At 61.8% G+C, this 21,214-nt stretch overlaps 1 protein-coding gene across 2 annotated transcripts in view; it reads left to right on the top strand.

Moving 5' to 3' along the window:
* The first annotated feature begins 10,975 nt into the window (after positions 1-10,975).
* Positions 10,976-21,214, top strand: part of LOC123934922 (serine/threonine-protein phosphatase 2A regulatory subunit B'' subunit beta-like) — a 38,635-nt gene continuing 28,396 nt past the window's right edge. The window contains exon 1 of one of the 2 annotated variants that reach the window (XM_045995156.1): positions 10,976-11,437. In XM_045995156.1, the coding sequence (XP_045851112.1) occupies positions 11,105-11,437 (333 nt within the window). In that variant the 5' untranslated portion in view covers positions 10,976-11,104. Of the gene's footprint in view, positions 11,438-14,917; positions 16,019-21,214 lie in introns of those variants that run through there. The other variant, XM_045995157.1, reaches the window with a different exon arrangement.

Genomic DNA, 21,214 nt, shown 5'->3' with positions numbered 1-21,214 from the left:
GACGGCGGGGTCTTCTTTTGGAGAGAGGGGAATGCTTTGGAACCAGATAGAGGGGACGGCCGGACAATATTGTGAATGCATTAAATGGATTGTTCACTTTAAAATAGTTAATTCTAGGTTATGTTAATTGTACCTAAATTTTAAAAATTTTGAAAGATTTTATTTATTTATTTGAGAGAGCAAGACCAAGTGAGAGGGAGCACAAGCAGGGGACGGGGTAGAGGGGGAAGCAGGCTCTTCGCGGAGCAGGGAGCCCGACGTAGGGCTCGATCCAGGACCCTGGGATCACGACCTGAGCCGAAGGCAGAGGCTTAACGGACCGAGCCATGCAGGTGCCCCTAAGTACAAAAATTTTAAATAAAAATTTGACACCGAAGAGTTCCGTGCAATAACACAGTGTCTGAGCAGCTTAACAGAAGAAGAGATTTCCCAAAGGGCTGAGAGTCGCTCCGGGAGCCACGGAAGGGACACACCCGGCAGGCGGAGGCTGGCCCGTCCGGAGGTGACCTGGAGCCCCAGGAGCGAGGCCGGCAGGAGTTGGGGTCCCAGCAAAGCCCCCATAGCCCCCTCCCTTCCTGACTGCCCCTTCAGTCAAGCCCCGGAGGAAAGTGAGGCAGGCAGGGGCTACTCGGCGACCTGGGCTCCTACCCCTGCCCAGGTGAGGAAGGGCCAGCAAAGCAGTGACAGGAAGAAAAAATGCACGCAGCTTGAGGTCACAAGGATCACCGGACGATGGGGTCTGCGTCCAGGTGACCATGGGTCACACGTGTGGGATGACAGTGGTGAGGTCGCAGAGGTCACCTAGGGCCACATCCCTGTCCAGGTCACCAACCTACGAGCAGACCGGGGTGGTGGACTGACAGAGGTCATCCAGGGGTGGGGAGGTCACAGGGGTCACCTGAGGACATGATCCGTGTCCGGCTCATCGCGAGGTCATGTCTGTGAGCAGACGAGGGTGATGAAGTCTTGGAGGTCACCTAGAGATGGTGAGGTCACAGAGGTCACTCAGGACATGGCGAGGTCACAGAGGTCACCCAGAGATGGTGAGTTAAAAGAGGTCGCCCAGGACCAGGCGTACGCCCAGATCACTGCGAGGTGACGTCTGTAAGCAGACCAGGGGTGGTGAGGTCACAGAGGTCCCCCTGGCCTGTGGGTCACCTCTGCCCTGACGGTCCCAGCCGTGTGTGGGCGTCCAGTGGTCTGTCAGCCAGACCGTGCACACAAGGAAGGAGCCGGCCCCCGTGTGGACGTGTGTGGACGTGGGACTCTGCAGAGCTCACACGTGTGGACGGAACTTTCACGGGCAAAATGTCTTCCTTCCGGAAACACCGCCCGGAAAGCCAGGCGTCCCTGCCCCGGAGCTGGCCCGTGCTCTTGCTTTCCTCCGCAGACGTCAGCCGCGTGGCGAGCCCGGAGGAAACGGGCTTCGCGTCCAGCGCCCACGGTGTGCGGAAAGGACGGCCGCGGGGAAACGCATCGCATCTGCCGAGGAATGAGGGTGGTGACGATCACTGTCACTAACGATGCCCAAATAGACGGAGTCGGGGGGAGGCAACACGGACACCGCGGTTCTGTGCTCCTCCGCAGCATCTCCCAGACGCTTCCACGAGCACGGCAGCCCGGACCCCGGCTCGGCCCATGCTGGGCCCCGGTCTCGTCATTTTCTGACGCTGACTCTTGACCCCAACACCGTGTCACGCCCCAGCACCCGAGTCCTGCCCAGGCCTCCGCGAGGCATCACCCGTCACCCAGATTTCCAACATGCGGCAGGATTTAAGGACAACGAGGTGCTTCGGACTCTTCCCTCAGCCCCAAAGGATGAATCTCCCCCTTCCCTAGGTCCTCACCAGGAAACGCATCTCTGGGGAGATCCGAACGCTTCCCCTTATTTTTTGCATCGGGACCCGCTTCTGTCCACGATCTGTATCTGTGGGTAGGGACTGGCCCGGGCCGCCGCCTTGCCCCGCACAGCTGTTACATTTTACATGCTCTCACGGACATTAATTCTTCATTTGTGGCCACCCCTTATTTATTTATTTATTACTTATGTCTGCGACGGGGCTGCCATTGGTAAGGTAATAAGAGAACGCGAGGTCTCCACGGTGCGATGAGCCTTCCTGCGCTGTGTGGAATATTGAACAGACTTCATTATTCCTTTCAATACCGGAGCGCCTTCTGCCATTTGATTACCTGAACCAGAATCATTTCCATACGCCATCCATCACCCTGACCAGTGCAAAGCGCTGAATATTCAGATTAAATTGGAACTTTTTCCCTACGAATAAGGAATTTGATTCTACTCTATAATATACACTGTCTCCAGGGACAGGAAATTGAGTTGAAGGTTGCTGAAGGCAACTAAGGAAATTTTATTATCCAAATACAAAATTCTTTTCCTTATCATCAAACCCTGAAACACAGCCGTGGGGAACCGGGGGGTCAGGAGAGAATTCGATCAGAGATGAAAATGGAAAAGGGGGCATTTTTCGACTTCACTTTTATTTCTCCAAACAAGGGCCGGCAACCGGTGCAGGGGACAGAGAGGTATTGGCCCAGGTCTCCGGCTTTGCGCCGACGAATCGGGACGCGGTCTTGGTGAGTTAAAGAGAAGGCAAAGCATCTCCAGGAGGCCTTGTGCTTAGAGACCGGAGGATGGCTCCCCTCAGGGAGCTCACAGGTCCCTAGTGGACCCCGGGCCCCCGGATAACACAGCAGGACAGTCCTGTGCCACGTGGGGTTGGCAGGAGCTCCTCGCTGCGCGTGTGGCAATGAGCGTCTTAAACATTTGAGCCTTACGGAGGGGATGCGGCCAGTCTGTGTCTCCACTTCTGCCCCGACACAAATATGCATTCACTGGGCCATGGAGAAAATGCTTTTCCAGGGATGGAAAAGAAGAAACTTACAGACCATAGATCTACCACGGCTACTGTAAAAAAACACGGCGTCTCATGAGACCCGATACCAGGCACCCCGGCTTTCTTCAGGACAAGGATTCATCTGCTTGGACGTTCCCCCACGTTCAAAATACACCAAACGGACAGACCGTACTCATCACAGAGTTCCTCAGAGCCTCCTCGAGGGCTGCTTGCACTGGCTGGATGAAAGCAGATCTCCAGCCGTATTTCAGGAGAATCTCCCCATTTTAACAAGCACCCAGGCTGTTACTTCCTGGGGCGTCTATAACAAATTCCCATAAACCGGGCACATAAAACCACAGGAATGCATCCTCCCCCAGCTCTGGAGATGGGAGCCTGAGACCCACGCGGGACAGGGATGCTGAGATCCAGGCAGGGCAGGGCTGGGCTCCCTCCTAACTCTCCAGAGGAGGATCCTTCCTCCCTCTTCCAGCTTCTGGGGCTCCAGGCGTCCCTGGACCTGTGGCTGTGTCCCTCCCATCTCTGCCTCTGTCCTCACGTGGCTTCTCCTCTGTGTCTGTGTCTCGTCTTCTCTGTCTTAAGAGGACACGTGTCATTGGATTTAGGGCCACCCTGATGCAGGACGAGCTCATCCCAGACCTTCCCTTCATCACATCTGCAAAACCTACTTCCAATCAAAGTCCCCTTCCCAGGGTTGGAGAACGTGGACATAACTTTGGGGTCAGCTACTGAACATTCACCCACGGCCAGAGTGGAGGGAAGAGTTCTCTGCATAAGAACAGGGCTTCAGTTTTCAGAGGCTTTTGACCACGTCCGCCTGGTTTTCACTCACACGATCTTGATGCAAACCCCCCACCTGCCCACGTCCCCAAACAGCCGGTGGCTTCATTCCTCAAACAAAGCCGAGTCATCAGACTCACACACCCAGACGGCTGTAAAAATTGTAAGAGGAATGAGGAGCAGACCATGGAGCGCTGTCAGCTACGAGAGTTGCTCAGAAACCCGAAATCTTCGCAGAGCCGCGGAGAACGCAGAAGCTGAGAACGGCCCTCGAGCACTGCTGTTTCGATGGGAGACGGCGTGCAGCCCGAGGAGGGTCCTCTCCCAGACTGCACGCCGTTCCTCAAGGAGGACTTATCCCTCTCCCTTCCAACACCCTTTTCTGGTTCCATCACGTCTCGCCTCCCCACTGCTCACCCAGGTTTCTCTTTTGACCTCTTCTGCTCTATTCTCTACCTAGGTGCTTCCTTTAAAAAAAATTGGGGTAAAATTCACATAACATAAAAATAACTACTCAAAAGAAACATTCTGTTTATTTGACAGAGAGAGAGAAAACAAGTACGGGAGACGGAGAGGGAGAAGCAAGACCCTTGTTGAGCACAGAGTGCGATGTGGAGTTTGATCCCAGGACCTGGGATCATGACGTGGGTGAAGGCAGACAACCCACTGAGCCACCCAGTGCCCCTAAAAATAACAACTTGAAACTGTACTCCCAAAGGTGCACAATCGCCGCCGACATCTGGTTCTAGCACATTCTCCTTCCCGCCAAAGGAGACCGCGTCCCCTGAGTAGGCCAGTGCAGCCCCTCCCCGGCACCACTAATCCCCTTTCCGTTTCCATGGATTTCTGTATTCTGGACATTCCCGTGAGAGGAATCCCGCACCCTGTGCCCGACATCGGACTCCCTTGCCAGACTGTAAGCGGGTGTAGACACAAGCTCGAACATCTGAAGCAGACCAGGGAAATGATGTCTCCGCAGAGAATCCCGATAATGAGACAGAAGTCATTAGAAGGAAGCAAATAGACACAAAGCCTTCTCTCTGCTTCTGAATTTTCTGCTGCTGTTTAGACAGTCAACATTCACCAGTGATACGGATTGCTAATGTCACGGGCCACGACCCTGTCAAACCCATCCTTTGTCCCCCGTTATGGGCTGAACTGCGTCCCCTCCCCCACAAATCCATGTTCAAACCCTCACCTCCAGGACTCCGGAATGGGACTCTATTCAGAGGTGGAGTCCTTAAAGGAGTGATGAAGGTAAAATGAAGTCATTGGGACAGACCCCAATGCAGTATGACTCGAGTCTTTATAAGGAGAGACGAGGACACAGACCACAGAGGGACGACTGCGTCAGGACACGTGGAGAACACGGCATCTACACGCCAAGGACAGAGGCCAAAGGAGGAAGCAGCCTTGGTACCACCTGGATCTCAGACCTCCAGCCTCAGCCCCGCCTGGATCTCAGACCTCGAGCCTCACCCCTGCCTGGATCTCACACTCCCAACCTCACCCCTGCCTGGATCTCACACTCCCAGCCAGAGAATACACGTCCATTGGTCAAGTCACCGAGTTTGGGCTGCGTGACCCCAGCAGCCTTAGCAAAGGAACTCTGATGATAAAAGGGACTTCACGGATGTTAATGAACGAAGCGAGTCTTGCCATGGAGGTCATCTTGGATAAGGATGAGCTTTGAAGGTGGAGCCGGGTCCTGACCCACATTGGATACCGGCAGCTGGAGGACGAGGCACAGGTCCCCTCGTAGTGTCCATGGGGAACCAGCCTATGGAACCTTGACTTCAGCCCAGTAAGACTGACCTTGGCCCGGTGCCCTCCAGAATGTGGGAGAGCACATCTGTGTTCTTCTAAGCCCGCGACGTTGTGGCCACTCGGTACGGAAGAGCGAGATGACTGACACACACCGTATCCAGCCCCAGCAGCCCTGACTAGTCTGGGTTCCTGCATCTGTGACCCATCTTCCTCTTCCCTGCCAGAGGTAAGCATCTCCAATGCCTGACGTGTTTGACCTGTCAGTCGCCGGCTGGATTCAATGGCTCCCGAGGTCTGTGCCAGTAGCTGCCAGTGTGTAACAACCTTCCCCAGCGCTTCAGTTAGAGTATCTCCACCACGTCAGGACGCTGGCCAACCCCGGCTGGCCCTTCTCCCTAAACTCGGTCACAGGGACCAGGGCTCTTTCTGGGGGCCCGTCTGCACACCTCCACTCTTTCAGGGGTTTTCACACAGGGGACGGAAACTGCCTCAGGTCCCCCCCCCCACCTCAGTATTGTAATGCGCGCACTTCTGATTGGGTGAAGGCCCGATGCCTTTTCAAACCTGCAGTGCTGGGGGCCGTCGGAATCCTCTAACTCAGACTGCAAGCTGGCCCATGCTTTTCCAAACCGCTCCCCTCCTTGTGGTTGTTGATGAAATTCAGAGAGAGAGCAGCAGCCTGCAGCCTGTTTTCCGTTCCTTTCCCAGGGAAACGGGGGGCGGGGGAACACGCACCCTCCCATCTGCCCGGTTACGGCCACCCACATTGTAGCAACGGTTTCGCCTCCAGGTAACGAGGATCTCTGTTTGTCCAGCCTCCCGAATCCATTTTTTGTGCACAAGGGTGTTGGCCTGATGCAGGAGCCCCTCCCAAGCCCTTTCTAGCTCCTTTCTTGTGTGTTCCTTCCGTACGTTCTGCTTCCCAGGATCAAGTGTCCCGAACACGTCCACTTACTGTGCTGAGTGGTGCGTGCCCCCTCCGTGAGGCCGACGGTCCCTCCCTCAGCCACGAGCTCCTCTGGAACATTCTTTTCCTCCGCACCCCACGGTGTAACTGTGCATTGAATCATCTAATTGTACAAATCCCCACTCCCGCCCCATTAGACGAGGAAATCTTTGAGATCGTGAATCGTCTTTTATTTCTCTCTGTCCTCGGGCTTGTAGCACACACTCGGGGACCCAGTAGGCCGAAGCTTAACGATGCCGCATTCCAGCGTAATAAATACATCGTAAATGATAGAAAAGAGAAAGCATTGATAGAGCCAGGCGAGGTGAGAGCGAGAAGGGGAGACTTCCCCAGCTTCCCAGCACTGGCCACACAGAAACAAGTCGTTCTGCGGGCCTCTCATTTGCAGGACGGGACAGACACACAGCCTCCCCGTCTGGGAGGTCCTGAGCCCATGTCACTGCTTAAAACTGGGATTTTGACTCAGGAAAATACGAGGACGTCTGGAAACAAACAAACAAACAAAAGGTATGCGTGCATCACCCCTGTAAAACTCTTTCCTTCGGAGAAAAGGGCAAACCTGAACATCTGATTTCTTTTTATTTTTTTAAGCATTTACAACTTTTCCATTCTCTTTAGATTCGTAGGGTCACGATCCATTTGATTCCTTTTGTTGTTTTGAGCAACATTTTTATTCTTCTTTGAAAGCTTATTAAGATGGGTGCTAACACAATAATTTTTCTTTCCTGGTTACCAGGACCGTGAGGCATTTAAACACCACTGCTTAGATCGGAAACTTTTAATGGATGTTTTCTCCACTTTTTTGTCCCGGTGTCAGTGAAACATAGCACCCGGGGAATGACCACAACACCGTCTTTGCTGAAAAAACCCTTCCACGGTCTTTCACCCACGGTTCCGTGTCTGGAAACGTGAAGTGGAAAACCACTGTGCTTTCAGTCAAGGGCAGGCAGTGCGTGGGGACGTGGGCTGTCTGAGTCTGGGAGGGAAGGCGGAACAGAGTGGCTGCTTCCCAAGGAAGAACCAATGCCGTGACGATGAAGCCATATGAAACATCCCAGTCGTGGGATGCCCCCAAGTTCGCTCAGCCACCCCACTGCTGCAGAGCCCTCAAGGAATGCAGGAAAAGACCCAGGTCCTCCGGTTCAAAATTGTAGGAAAGGACGTGCCCTCGAGCAGCAGGCAAAACCACATATTGGAAAGCAAGTCAGTCAGCAGCCAAGGGAAGCGAGTAAAACAGGAAGCGAAGAGACAGACAGACCGACTTCGTAAATACCATCTAGACTCTGCCCTTCCTGCCAGACCTGACACAGGGAAGGTGGTTAAGGTCCTGATTAGGTTCTTTGAAGGACATCCCTTGAGACCAAGCACAGAGACATTTATGGGTATTCTGGGGTTCCTTTTTGTTTGTTTGTTTTTGAAGATTCACTTATTTTAGAGCGGGAGGGCACGAGGGGCAGAGCAGAGAGAGAGGGAGAGAGAACCTCAAGCAGACGCCCCACTGAGCACCCGCCCGACTCAGGGCTCGATCTTGTGACCCTGATGTCGTGACCTGAGCCGAAATCAAGAGTTGACCGTTCCACGAAATGACCACCCAGGCACCCAGGAGTTGGTCCTCATGATAGAAATGGAGATTTTTAAAATGAAGAAAGAGCATCTTGTTTTGGATGAACGTCCTTGGCAGATATAAACTCGATCACTCTGACTTCCAGGGAGGGTCTCTCTGCAGCCTCGGGTCCGCCTGGGACCCATGAGATCTGATGTCACAGGCACCGTACTTAGGACTTCTTCCATCCCCAAGTGGGGTCGGGGGTTGCCATCAACCACCTTGGGCTCGGCAGACAGACACGTTATTTTGTTGTTCCGTGATGGGGTATGGGGAAAGCCTGTCGTTCCCATCAGCCCATCCCTGATGGAGCTGAAGCGGCGGGTGTGCGGATCCACTCTGAGGGTCTGGGTGGGCTGCGCCCCACAGGGGGAACTGGGCTCAGGTGGGCGCCGTCCCCTCCAACCGCCCAGCACCTTCCTCTCCAGCTCCCAGGATAACGCAGCAGGGAAGCGACTCCGCTTCTCCCTGGCCCCCAACCCACGTGCAGTCCTCCAGACTCTTCCTGTCCACTACCACCCTCCCCCCCCATGCTTCTGTCCTGGGGGGGGGGGGGTCCTCTGGCCACCTCGTTGGAAGTCAGGCAGACCCCGGGAAGCACCCTTCGTGTCACCGGCCCCAGACTGTGCTCCTGTTTCGGCCGAGCAGGGCTCAGGGCTGGCTCCGGGGCGCCTCAGGGTCGCACAGTGCGTCTTTGTCCTGGCAGGACAGGATCTTCGCGGGGCCGGCCCACACTGAAGGCGCCTTGTGTTCCTGTGCTGGACCTTCTCTCTGTCCGCTTGGCAGCGGCACAGCTCGGGCCTCCGCACGCCCCGGGACGCATAAAGCCGTCTTGTGCTCGGGCTCAAAACCCCCTTTCCTCGGCAAAACGGCGGCGGGCAAGGGACGCAAGGGGCGGTGAGCGGCCGCTGGTGCAAAGACCCGGGTGAAAGGCCGGTCTGTTCCTGCACGAGATGCCTGCGTGCGGCAGCCCGAGCGCGGTGCCTGTGCGCGTTTCCTTCTCCGCGAAGCGGCCCGACCCACCGGCACGGGTGCGCGGTCAGCGGGACAAGGTCCAGAGGCCCTGTGTCCTGGCGCGGTCGCGAGCCGGGAACGCGGTCCGGAAGCCCGCACCGAGCTGCCCAGGCCAGTGACACGCGCTCTGGGGGCCGCGCGCAAAGTGACACGCGCTCTCGGGGCCACGCGCAAGGTGACGCGCTCTCGGGGCCATACACAGAGTCACCGCACACTGTAGGGGCCACGCACAGCGTGACACGCCCTTTCGGGGCCGCGCACATGGGGACACGCGCTCTCGGGGCCGCGCACATGGTGACACGCGTTCTCAGGGCGCACACAGAGTCACCGTGCACTGTGGGGGCCGCGCACAGGGGGACACACGCTCTCGGGGCCGCGCACAGGGGGACACGCGCTCTCGGGGCCGCGCACAGGGTGCCGCGCTCTCGGGGAGTCCGGCCGCGCTTCCGCCGCGTGGAGCGGCTCGCACGGAGTCGGGCATCGCGCGCCGGACGGGCAGGCCGCGTGCGGACTTCGTCGTGGCAGGATCACGTGCGGGAGGACACGCCTTCGACCAGACCCGACGGACGCCCCCAGCCCGCAGCCCGCAGGGGACCCGCAGCCGCAGACACAGAGCGCGCCCGGGCGTGGCCCAGGGCGCTCGCGGACGCGGACCACGGGACCCGGGCCAGGGGCGGTGCGGGGGCGCGCAGGGGGGCGACGACCCTCCCGCCGGCACGACACGGGGGGGGGCGACGGTCCGCGCGGCGCGCTCACTTCGAAGACCGGGTGGGAGCGAGGCGCACGCGGCCCGCGCACGGAGCCCGCCGGTCGACGACGTCCACGGCCACGCGGCCCGCGCCCACCGCACGTTGCGCTGTGCCTGTGACACCCGCCCGCTGGCCCCGCGCTCGCTCCCGACCCCCGCCGCGCGCATTCGTCCTCGTGCTTCGCGGGCACGCCCTGCGCATGCCCGCCATCGCGCCAGTACGGGCCTCCGGCGCGCTCCCGCTGGGAACGCACTGCGCATGCCCGCCACTCACCCCGCGCCCGGCCTCCGGCTCGCTCGCTCTCCCTGGGAACGCAGTGCGCATGCCCACCACCCATCCAGGGCCGGCCTCCCGCTCGCTCCCGGCAGGCACGCACTGCGCATGCTCCCGCCACCGCGGCCGTCAGGTCAGCTCGCGAGTGCGCGCTGCACCGTACAGCGCCGCAGCAGGAAGACCTGGGGGCGCGGATGGCCGCCACCGCGTGCTGTGCTCCCCGAGCCCCTAAACGCTCCCTTTCTGGTTGCACCAAAGGCCCCGCCCCCTCAGGCCGCGGCGTCCGGAGCCAGGGACGCGTGCGCGGCGGCGGGTGGCGCCCGTGGCCGCCGTGATGACGTCACGCGTCGCGGTGACGCAGGACGTCGGCGACCCTGTTTGGGACGGCGGCCGGCGCGCCCGTTTGAAGCTGCCCAGAGCGGCGCGGCCCAGCTGCGCCCCTGCCCGTCCGCCTCCGCCGGGCCCGGGGCTCCGCGCACCTGCCCGGACGCCGGCGCCGCCGCAGGGAGGACCCCCGCCCGCGCCCGTCGCCTCTCGCCCCTCGCCGGGCTGGGCCGGGCCGCCGCCTGCTCCCGCGGACCCCACGACCTCGGGCCCCTCCGGACCCGACACGTCCCCGCCCCGTACCCCGGGACCCGGACCCGCCACCTCCCCGACCCCGGAACGCCAGCACCGCGGGCTCCGCAGCGCGACCCCGCCCCCCGCGACCCGGGTCCAGGCCCGCGACCCCGGCTCCTAGAGACCCAGACCCCAGGTTTGCGACCCTGCGTCCCCGAGACGCTGGGACCCAGGCCCCGGGTCCAGCGCGCCCCCCACCCTGGCCCGCAGGACTCGGCGCTGCAGGCCGCAAGCCCGCGACCTCCCAGGAGCCTGGACTCCAGGCCGGGACACCAGCCCCCACAGCCACCCCGGGACCCCGGCTCCGGACCCGCCTCCCGGAGACCTCAGGCCCGTGACCCCGCCGGCGGCCCTCTTCGGCTCCGCCGACGTCCACTCGGGCACACTTGGGTTTCGGGCGTGAGGCCGGCCCGCGGGACGAAGGGGCCCCCGGGGCCGGAGGGTCCGCGCCTCGGAGATGCCGCCCGGCAAAGTGCTGCAGCCGGTGCTCAAGATGAAGGTGGACGAGCTGTTCCTGTGCTGGCTCAGCGAGGCGGGCACGCAGGCGACGCTCCGGGACTGCCTGCGCAGGATCAAGACGCCCGCGAGGACCGAGGCGGGCGCGGCGGACGCCGGGCCGCCCGGGCCCCCGCTGGCCGCCGCGGCCCCCGCCTGCAAGCCCGCGCGCTTCGACAGCCCGGGGGCGCCCAGCCCGGCCCCCGCGTCCGCCGCGCTCCCGCTGGGAGCCGCCGCGGGGCCCCGGACCGCGCCTCCCGTGCGAGGGCCTCGCCGATCCGCAGGGACGCGAGTAGTAAGTTCCCTTCCCGTTGTGACCTCGGCCGCGTTCCGACCCGGGGCTCGCTGCTGCGGGAGCGCCCCACGTGCAAACAGTCAGGTTTGCGCGGTTTCCCCCCAAGCGGGTCCTGCGTGCGGAAGCCTCGTGTCACTGCCAGAGCGCCAGGCCGGTCGGGCCGTCGGGTCGGGATGGCGGGGTTCCGCGGCAGGCTGCCCGCGGTCTGGTTTCCGGGCCCGCTTCTCCACGGTTCCTTCCCAGCCTAAGGAGCGAGCCTGAGGTCTTACCCCGCTGCCTGCTTTTCTCCTGAAAGCGTCTGCGGCAGTTCCCGCCACGCGGCCGGTGCCGAAAAGAGGTTGGCGTCCGCTGTGTGCCTTCAGAGTCACGGGTTGGCTCCGGCGTGATGGCGGCGGGTGCGTCCCGCGTTCCTGCGCGAACCCCTCGCTGGCTGCCTTGGCCTTCCTGCGGAACGTGGTCGCCCCGTTCCCGTGTTTCCGCTGCAGCTCCCGTCGGGTCAGCGACCGCTGTGCTGGTGCCCCTTACCTGATAGCTTCCCACCGCCGTGCAGCAGCCGCCACGGGCAGACGGCCAGCTGCCGCTTTGCGGGCGCGCTCGCTTGGCTCTGGTCTCTGACCCGTGCTTTCCTGGCCTGTTCCCGCGGTCCCGACGACGTTCCAGAAAGTAAGCCTCCACGGGGAGTGCCAAGTAGGCCCAGCGGTCAGGCTGGAGACCCACCTGGCCTAGCCCCTGTAGGGAACCCCACAAGACCGTGCGTGGGCCCCTGCAGAGCCCGCGGACCAGCCCTGGGCTCTGGCTCACTCCCTCTCCCGCTGCCGCAGAATCTTCCTGCTGGGGAGTATCGCCGGAATCTCCCGAGTAACCGAGGCTGCCGGGTCTGTGCGGGGCCAGCACGTGGACGGTTCGTTCTGTAGGGACGGTGGTTTCCCTCCCCAGGACGGCATCTGTTCTCCCCGGGACGGCCCAGGTCTCCTGCGGCGAGCGGCCTTGATGGAGTAAAGGGGTCAGCGCTGAGGCCCAGCCCCTTGTGCAGGTGAATTCTTGCATCTGTGACCCCGTGACCTTGTGTAAAACCTCCCAGGACAGCCGATGTTGGCAGGTCAGCACTGCTGGACGAGGGCGACTGGGATGCCTTGAAAGGACGCATTTCTGGAAAGCGGGCCCGTGGCGTGCCGCGTGGGAAGGAAGTCCCTACAGCGTCCGCAGCACAGAGAGATCCTTCCCCCCAAGTGGGAGGGAGATGGTGCAGGACGGGAGTCTGCGACTTGGGGAACGCACTGACTTTCGTGGGGAGGAAGGGGGGGCCAGGCAGGGAGGTTTGCAGTGGACATCAGCTGTCCTGTCTTGTGCGCAGGCTGCAGCGGCCTGACCGCTGAATGCCGGCTGAGGTGCCGGGTCGGTGTGTGCCTGTGGGATCGGGCAGGACGCAGTGCTCTGGGCCGAGGACGCTGTGCCGGCTGGAGGTCTGACTGCAGAAGGCCGGCTGCTGCAGGTGTGCACGGTGGGGCTGGAGTGTGATCACGATGCTCACCGTCGTGGGGCAGCCGGGAGGCGCCGTCGGTGAAGCCTCGAGCTGCTGGTTTCAGCTCGGGTCACCGTCTCAGTGTCGGGACCGCCAGCCCCTCCTTGGGCTCCACGCTCAGTGGGGACTCTGCCTGCGATGGTCTGCCCCTCCGCCCACCCCTTGTCCTCTTCCCTGGGGTCGGCATCTTTTCTGCGGTCCACACACGCGGAAGGGCTGCCGCGAGCCCCGAGCCACTCCTTTTCACCCCTGCTCCGAGTGATTTCCGGCTAAGGGAACGAGGCGGCACAGGGAGCCCACACTCACCAAGGGTCCGGTTGCCGAGTTCCGTGCCCCGCCCCAGGGGTGATCTCCACACACGCGAGACATGAAGCTTGTGGCAAACGTGTTACACGCACAGGCCCTCGGAACGTCCCCTTCCATCTCCGTGAGGGAAGGCAGAGGGCTGGACCGCAGGGCCTCCGTGGCGCTGTTGTCCATGATCCCAGCCGCAGAAAACCCTCACAGTGCTTCTAAGGAAGTTCTCCAAGGGAACCAGATTGAGTGGGCAGGCCCTGCCTCTGCACGGACTTGCGACCCCAGTGATGATGCCCAGGGGAAGAAGGGTCCCAGGCGGCCGGGGACCAGACTTGCCAATGCAGGGCATGGCCTCCGAAGCCCCCGTCCTACCTTCGCCCACAGTGGTCAGTCTCCCAGTAACCTTGTCCAGCGGCTAGTTCAGACTCACGGTCCCCCTCCTCCTCGTTCCCCTGCAGAGGTCCCTATCCCTGTAACCTTCCGCCACGTTGACCGACCCTCGCAGCAGGTCTGAGAGGAAGGCGATTTGCTGCGTACGTAGATTAGAATTAGAATGACACCCGTGATCTCGTAATGGGCCACCGTGGGTCGGAGCACCTTCTGCCCCTGGGCTGCGAGAGGAGCTGCGTGTTAACCCTGGGACTTCACACGGCTCTGCCGATGCTGTAGGGGACGGGATGCGCTCACCCACTGTCAGCGCCGGGAAGTACAACTTCGGCTGTGAAGTCTGATGTCCGTCAAGTGCTCAGGGCACTTCTGGTCAAACAGAGGCTTTTTTTCCTCACCTTGTCTTTGGTCATCGTGATGCGAGTGTTCAGATGTTTTCCCTGCTTTTACAGTTGGGTTATTCTGTTATTATTGAGTTGTAAAAAGTCTTTATGTCTAACCTGTGTGCACCTGCTTTGAAGATGTTTCACAAGAAGTAGGGGTGCGGAGGGGCTCCATGAAGATGTAGGGTGCACAGAGCTCCGTCGCGAGGATGAGACGCTCCGGGCTGTACGTATGCGCTCGCTCCAGGCTGTGCCGCTGCATCCTCCGTGGGCCGTGCGGGGGTCTTCCCTCTGGCGGTGCGGGCGTCCGCTCTCTGGGCTGTGCGTGTGTCCTTGCTCGGCTGTTCTGGTGCCCTTTCAACCGAGAACAAAACTTCGTGCTCCAGCGACGGGTGCATCTACACGTCTTTTCTTGGGGTGGTGGATGCGGGTGGATCGCTGTTCGCCCACTGTCTTCATGGCCCCGTGTGTCCTGCGAGCGGGGGTTCGCCTGGGGTGATGTCTGGCCAGTGAGGTTCTGCTCTGCTTGGCCGCTGTGTTTGCTAATGTCTGTGTTGCTTCTGGGATAAGCGTCCTGAGAGCGTCTTGGGCTCACAAGGCAGGACTTTCGTGCCTTGGCTTTGTGCCAGCCACACCCAAAGTGGGCCCAGGTGGAGTCGCTGCTTGCCCAGGACGTCTTTCCTTGTGGTGGAAGGGACGGGCAGGCGCCTGGGAGGGTTAGCTCATCCTCATTCAAGCCCCGAGCCCATGCTTGGAGCCTCCCCGTGTGCTCTGCAGGACCAGTCACTGCAGTCCGGTCCGCGTTACCCACGGGTCCGGTCCGCGTTACCCACGGGTCCGGTCCGCGTTACCCACGGGGCACTTACGTACGGCATCTGCACAGCCTGGCGCTCTGCTCGTTGGCCTTCCTTACCTGTCTTCTGCAACATCCTGTGCCCTGTGTGGTTACTTTCTGCCCGTGCGCAGCGGACGTTACATTGTATCTCACTCATCTGACCGATGACATTTCACCTTGTTGCTTACATTCTGTGGGAGCTGAGTTACCCGATCCGTGTTCTCCACCTTGTGCAGAATGGCAGGAAAACCCCGAAACCCCGAATACTCCGCCACCCGCCGCTGTGACAAGAAAGCATTCGAGGACTTTGTGTGCTTTATTGTGTCTGGTCTTCAGCGCCGGGAGGGCGGCTGGTGCTCGCAGACCCCTTTGTTTTTGGCACGGTTTCAGGGAGGAAGCAGCTGCTTTGGCTGCATCTGGGCTGGTGGGGACCAGCGGGGATCTGGCGAGAGCTCCGTGACAGGTTCTCTTGTGTCCAGGACAGACTTCCCTTCTGTGCCCAGCGCCTCCTCCCGTCCCTCCCCGCCTCTGCTGACGGACTCGCAGGCAGTTGCTCAGATCCCTTCACTTCTCTGGAGCACGCCCCTGTCCCCCACCCGCAGAGCTAGAGGCGCTGTCCCCAGATGTCTCCTTGCAGACCTGTTGACGTGCCTGTCCCTCCGGACTGAGACGCAAGACGGGGTCACTGAGTGGGGAGCTGTGTCCGGGACTCCTCCGCCGGAACAGCTCCGGCCACAGCGGCTGCCTCCTGCACAGCCAGGGCCTGGCGGGGAGGAGTGGCCGCCTCCCCCACCCGGCAGCCATGTGCCCTCCTCAGCCTGTGGAATGCAAGCGGCCCAGGGCCGGCCCCCAGAGCGCCTGGCCGGCCACGCATGGAGCGCGCTGAGCCCGGCCACCCAGACTGTCCTGCCGGGCACAGCCGCCACCCCGAGCCCGCCGGCCCCGGCCCAGCCCAGCCCCGAGAGTCAGAGCGAGAGCGCGAGCGTGGTGCCTGGCCCGGCCCCCGGCGGCCCATGCGAGCCGACATGCGGCTCCGGGACCTGTCCCTGCGCCAGGACCCTGACCTGAGGCAGGAGCTGGCCTCCCTGGCCCGCGGCTGTGACTTTGTGCTGCCGTCCCGCTTTAAGAAGAGGCTCAAGGCCTTCCAGCAGCTGCAGGTGGGGCAGGTGTGCTGTGTGCGTCTCGTGTGTGCCTCACCTGAGCTCCCTCTCAGGCCTGCACTGGGGAGCGGCTGCTGGTACCCCCAGGTCGTCACCCCCCGGATGGATGGGGGGTCTGCTGGTACTTCTGGGCCCCCGCATGTGTCCCCCGGAACGGCTGTGTCGTGGCTCTGGAGAGCCAGGTGGCCCGTGTGGGGTGTTCGGGAAACCCTTCCGTAGACGGAGTCCCCAGCTTCCCTTCCTGGGGTTCCAGTGGCAGAACCGCACGCAGTCGGGAAGCTGGAGCGTGGCGGCCGGCGCTGCGGCTCTCTCCAGCGCGGAGCTGACAGGGTTTAGCGTTGGCTGGTGGTTCAGCCTCAGTCGCAAACACTGGGGGGCTTGGACGCTCGTGCGCAGCGGGAAGCTTTCCCCACGCCGGTGCACGCGGCCAGGGTCCCTGCCCTCGCGGCCGCGGTCTGAGACGTGCCGTGCGGAGGTTCGCGCAGAACGGAGCCGCGACCGGGGACGCCTGAGTGGCTTTTAGCAACGGATTGGCCTGCCTGTGAACTTTGCTGGGATTCTCCTGAGCTGGGAACGTCCAGCCTGGCCTTACGTCTCTGTGTATCTTGTCAGGTGCTTTGAGGGGACACGTAATTGAAGAGGCTTGAGACTTCCCGTGAGGTCCCGAGTCATTGTGTAACTCGAGGTTTCTGCGTGACCTCTCACCCTCTGCCTGCCGCCGTGTAGTGCCTCAGTGCCTGGTGCCCCGGGGCCAGGGGAGACGGGGCCGGGGACGGGATGGGGACGGGGGAGACAGGACGGGGGACAGGATGGGGACGGGGGAGACAGGACGAGGCCGGGGGAGATAGGACTGAGGACAGGATGGGGACGGGGGACACAGGACGAGGACGGGGGAGACAGGACTGAGGACAGGATGGGGATGAGGGATACAGGACGGGGCACTGGATGGGGACGGGGGAGACAGGACGAGGACAGAGGAGACAGGACAGGGGAATGGATGGGGACAGGGGACTGGATGGGGTGCTGGACGCGGGGGCCAGGACCGCAGGGCTGGAGGCTGCACCGGCACTCACTGGCTTGCTCCCTACGTGCCTTACATCTGGGTCACTGACACTTGCCACTTGAAACACTTGGTTTTCCCTGCTAGTGAGAAGTTAGCGCCCTGGTACGGCCTAAGGACAAAAAATCACACGGAATCAAACAGGGCTGGTTTGGGGGTGGGAAAAAGACCTGCTTTTGCTGATTCTGTACCTGGAGTTTCTTTAGGTTCCCATGTTGGAGTTCACACACCTTCTGAGTGTGTGTCTGGCTGCGTCTTCAGCTTTGGAAGTTCTGTGTTCAGGTGGTTTGTGCTGAACGTTTGTTCCTTGTTCCTGCGGAACGTGTGTTTGGGGTCTCTGAGACAGTGAACGTGGAATCAGCCACGGGCCGCTGTCCTCTCACCCAGCAGGAAGATGGATGTTGGGCGGTTTCTCCGAGGTGGTTCCTAGGGTGTTTGCGGGATTGGCAGATGCTCCTAAAGTCACGGTGACTTGCTCTCAGGGGGCCTGGCTCCTGGCAGAACCGGTCCTGGAAAGTCTGATTGTTTTAGGATGACCCCGTTTCGGCAGCACCACTGTTGGGGAGAGAAATTCTATGAATTCCTTTAGCGGGAAAGTGTTTCATGTTCCAGGAGATGGATTTCAGCGGTGTTCTGCGGGCATGAGCGTGTGTCTGGGGTCCCGTGACTGTTCTCCAAGGTGTGTGGGTGGTTCAGACGGGGCTTCTTGCAGGGGCGCGTTGGGGGAGGAGGGGGTAGGTCCTGCCTTACTCCGCCCAGGGCCTCTGAGTGTGGATCTGGACAGGGCCCTGGGCAGGTCAGCACATGTCGGTGGTGGCCTGGGGCCATGAGCGTGGTGGGGACCCTGAGGACTAGGAGGGAGATGGGGGGGTCCTGTATGGTGGCTGCAGGGACAGGAGGCTGGGGGAGGGATGCAGGAGATGGGGTTGGGGAAGGCATGGGGGATGGGGTGTGGGAAGGAGGTGGAGGCTGTGGGAGGGAAACGAGACAGGGGGGGCGGGATGGAGCCTGGGCACCTGTCGGGGGTGGGAGGGAGGGAGAGTCAGGGACCCGTGAGCAGGTGTAGGATGTGGACAGGAATGAGATTCGGGGAGGGATGGGCAGGGGGGGGTGAGGACGAGAGAAGAAAGGACATTAGGGAAGAGATGGGGGATGGGGTGTGGGAGCTGGAGGGTTGGGGGATGGGATTAGGAGCTACAGGGGCTCCAGGGATGGGGGAGGGGATGGGAAATGAGATCGGCGATGGGGGAGGGGATGGGAATGAGATCCGGGAGGAGTGGGGGTGGAGACAGTTGGGGTTTGAGGGGCAGTTGGTGTCGAATGTGCCACGGATGCGGCTGTCCAGCAGCTGTGCGTGTCCCCCGTACTCGGGGTCAGAGGAGTGTCCGGATCGCGGCCGCGGGTCTGCGGGCCACGGGCTCACAGTGCTCCCCACCGCACGGACACGCCTGCCTGCCCTCCCAGGGGCTCCAGGGGCTCCGGGGCGGAGGGGCACAGGGACCCCCGAAGCTCGGCTGCACGACTGCCTGCCCCCGTCTCAGCAGGGACCCTCGCCTCCCCTTTCCCTGGTGCCGAATCTCCCTCCCCTCACTCCAGCATGCTACTCTGGAGGGTGCTGCGGGCCCCCTGTCCTGCGCGGTGTCTCTGCCCCGGTCCTGTACCCCCCACCCTGTCCAGCCTCCCTGGGGGGTCCTCTGAGTGGACGGACAGGCCCTCAGAACGGTCACGGGTGGACCGCAGTGACGCCATCTCCAGGTGCCTCTCCTGGGCCGTGCGCTGACCTCTTCTGGAGACAGCCTGGCCTTGGCTCAGGCCGTGCTGGACACTGAGCAGGGCCTTAGTCTGAAGGGGATCGTGGGGCCCGGGAGGGGTCGCACCCTCGACACACACTCTCAGGGTCCCAGGAGGTTGATGCGACCCCACCCCATGTCTGTGAGGCTGTGGACGCTGTGTCCTGTTCATGGTACTTCCTGGCCAGCGCGGGGTGCTGGCACGACGTCCTCCACGTTTCCAGCCCCGACTTGTGGGCTTTGCGGAGACCAGACCGTCCGTGCCCACTCTGCCTGCGGGCGCGGAGCTGAACGGATGTCCTGGGAGCCGGTGCGCATTGGACACAGGCCTCGTCCTCACGCACTGCCTGGCCAGCTCCGCCTGGCTCCATGTCCGCCGAGTTTGCTGTCCGGCCCCGTGCGCACCTGACACGTGGACCCCAGAACCTTCTGATGGGAAAGGGCATCTGCACGAACCTGCGTGGACGTGGACCTAGGCAGCGGTCGAGTCGTCGTTTTGTCGTGTCGTCATTTCGGCTCCTCTGTGTTAGACTCTGGTCCCAGGACTCCTGTGTGTGTCCAGTATGTCCTCTGCAGGTCTCAGTGGTGGGCCTCGGTCATGTGGCGGGAAGTGGTCCACGGAAGCAGAGAGTTCGTGGCCTGCAGGGCCCTCCTCTCCTGGCCACGGCGTCTCAGTGCGTGCAGGCTGTCTCGTGGCCTGCAGGGCGCTCCTGAACTGGCCACAAGTGTGTGCAGGCTCACTGGGAATTCCCCACCGGCTCCCCAGTCCTGTCCCAGGCAACACCACGCGTCTGTGTCTCAGGTCAGGGCTAGCCCTGGGGTCCTGTGAGCTGAGCCGCCCGTGCCCGGGGTGCCTCTGCCTGGCCTGCTCTTGTCCCGACTGCTGGCTTCTAATGTGTGTCTTGTGCCGGTGCTCTGGGCGAGGGTTACTTTCGACGTCCCAGCTGAGGGTGGGACCTGTGACTGTGACCGGTGACCACCGGAGCCCCGTGCTCCGAGGAGGAACGCCAGCAGAGACACAGTCTGGATTGCTTCTGCAGGCGCCCACCCTGGGGGGCAGCAGTGGCTTCAGCGGGACCTTGTGTCGGGCCCCGTGGGAACAGGATGGCCCCGCTGTGCGTGTGCTGGGCGGCCGGCGGCGTCCTCTTGCCTTGTGGCCTTATGAGGAGTCAGAGCTGTCTCCAGAAATAGCTCTCCGTGGGGAGGTGTCATCTTTATCAGGGAGCGCTGGGCTGCATGCCGCCCAAGGCTTGCACTCACCGCGCAGCCAGGAGGACTGAAGGCGCGGTGCCCTGAAAGCCGGGTGCCCAGGCCTCGACTCTGAGCCCTGAGCCCCGCTGTGGAATTCTCGCACACGCACGTGTCTTTGTTGCCGTCGCGTTCCTAACAGATATCGGACCTCATCTCCTGGAGGTCAGGGAACGGCCCCTGCGTTTCCTGTGGAATCTGCTGAGGCCTGCTCTGCGGACCGGGAGGTGGCCGGCTCCCAGCGGCGCCCCGTGTGCCGGACAAGAATGCGTGTCCTGCAGCTGTGCTCGGGCCACGGGCTATTTATGTCCGGGAGATTAAACCCGTAAATCTTCCCTGTCCACACCAGGCTGTTTTGTGTCTCATTGTGCGGTCCACTTGTCATCTGCGCCCGGGGAGGGGAAGCTCAGCCTCTCTCTTTGCTGCACGTCATCTGTCCCCAGCAGCGTTTCTGCCCGGGGGGCTAAGCCTGCAGGCTCCGGCCCCGGTCTGGGCGCCGAGGCTCTGTGCACACCCCAGCCCAGCCCAGGTCATGGGTGCTGAGGTGCCGTGGGCTTTCCAGCTCCTGGGGGCTTCCGTGGTGCGGATCTGCAGGTCATCACTGGGCCATGTGGACTGCCCTGCAGCCACACACGACCCTTGTGAGGGCCACAGCTGGCCCCTAAGTCCATGGTTTAAAACCCTTCCAGTGTGTGCTCGAATGTCTCACACGCATGTCTTACAAATCCATCCGGTCTTCTTGTTCCCGTGCTGTCGGCTCTGTGACCGGAGCGTGTAGCCCACGGGCACCGTGTCTGTCGGCTGAGTTGCTTGTGTGTCTCCTGCCCCCGCCCTGTTGCCGTGTTCCCTTCCCGACAGTCACACTGGACCTGTCGCCTGCTCACCTTGGCGGGACGGCTGTCTGTCAGTCCTCACCGTCGAACTCCGGAATCGCCGCGGTGCGTCCGCTCTTCATGCTCGGCTGCCCACGGGGCTTTGAAACGAAGCCGAGCAACGTGCTTGCTCCTGGTTTACGCGATTGGTCCATGTACGCCCTCCCCCGCCCCAGCCCTTGCGGTGCTTTCTCCCCGGTCACTCCGAAGTTGCACGCGGGTG

This window comes from Meles meles, chromosome X (genome assembly GCF_922984935.1).
Source record: "Meles meles chromosome X, mMelMel3.1 paternal haplotype, whole genome shotgun sequence".
NCBI classification, from domain to species: domain Eukaryota; kingdom Metazoa; phylum Chordata; class Mammalia; order Carnivora; family Mustelidae; genus Meles; species Meles meles.
This window is presented reverse-complemented; position numbering and strand designations above follow the sequence as displayed.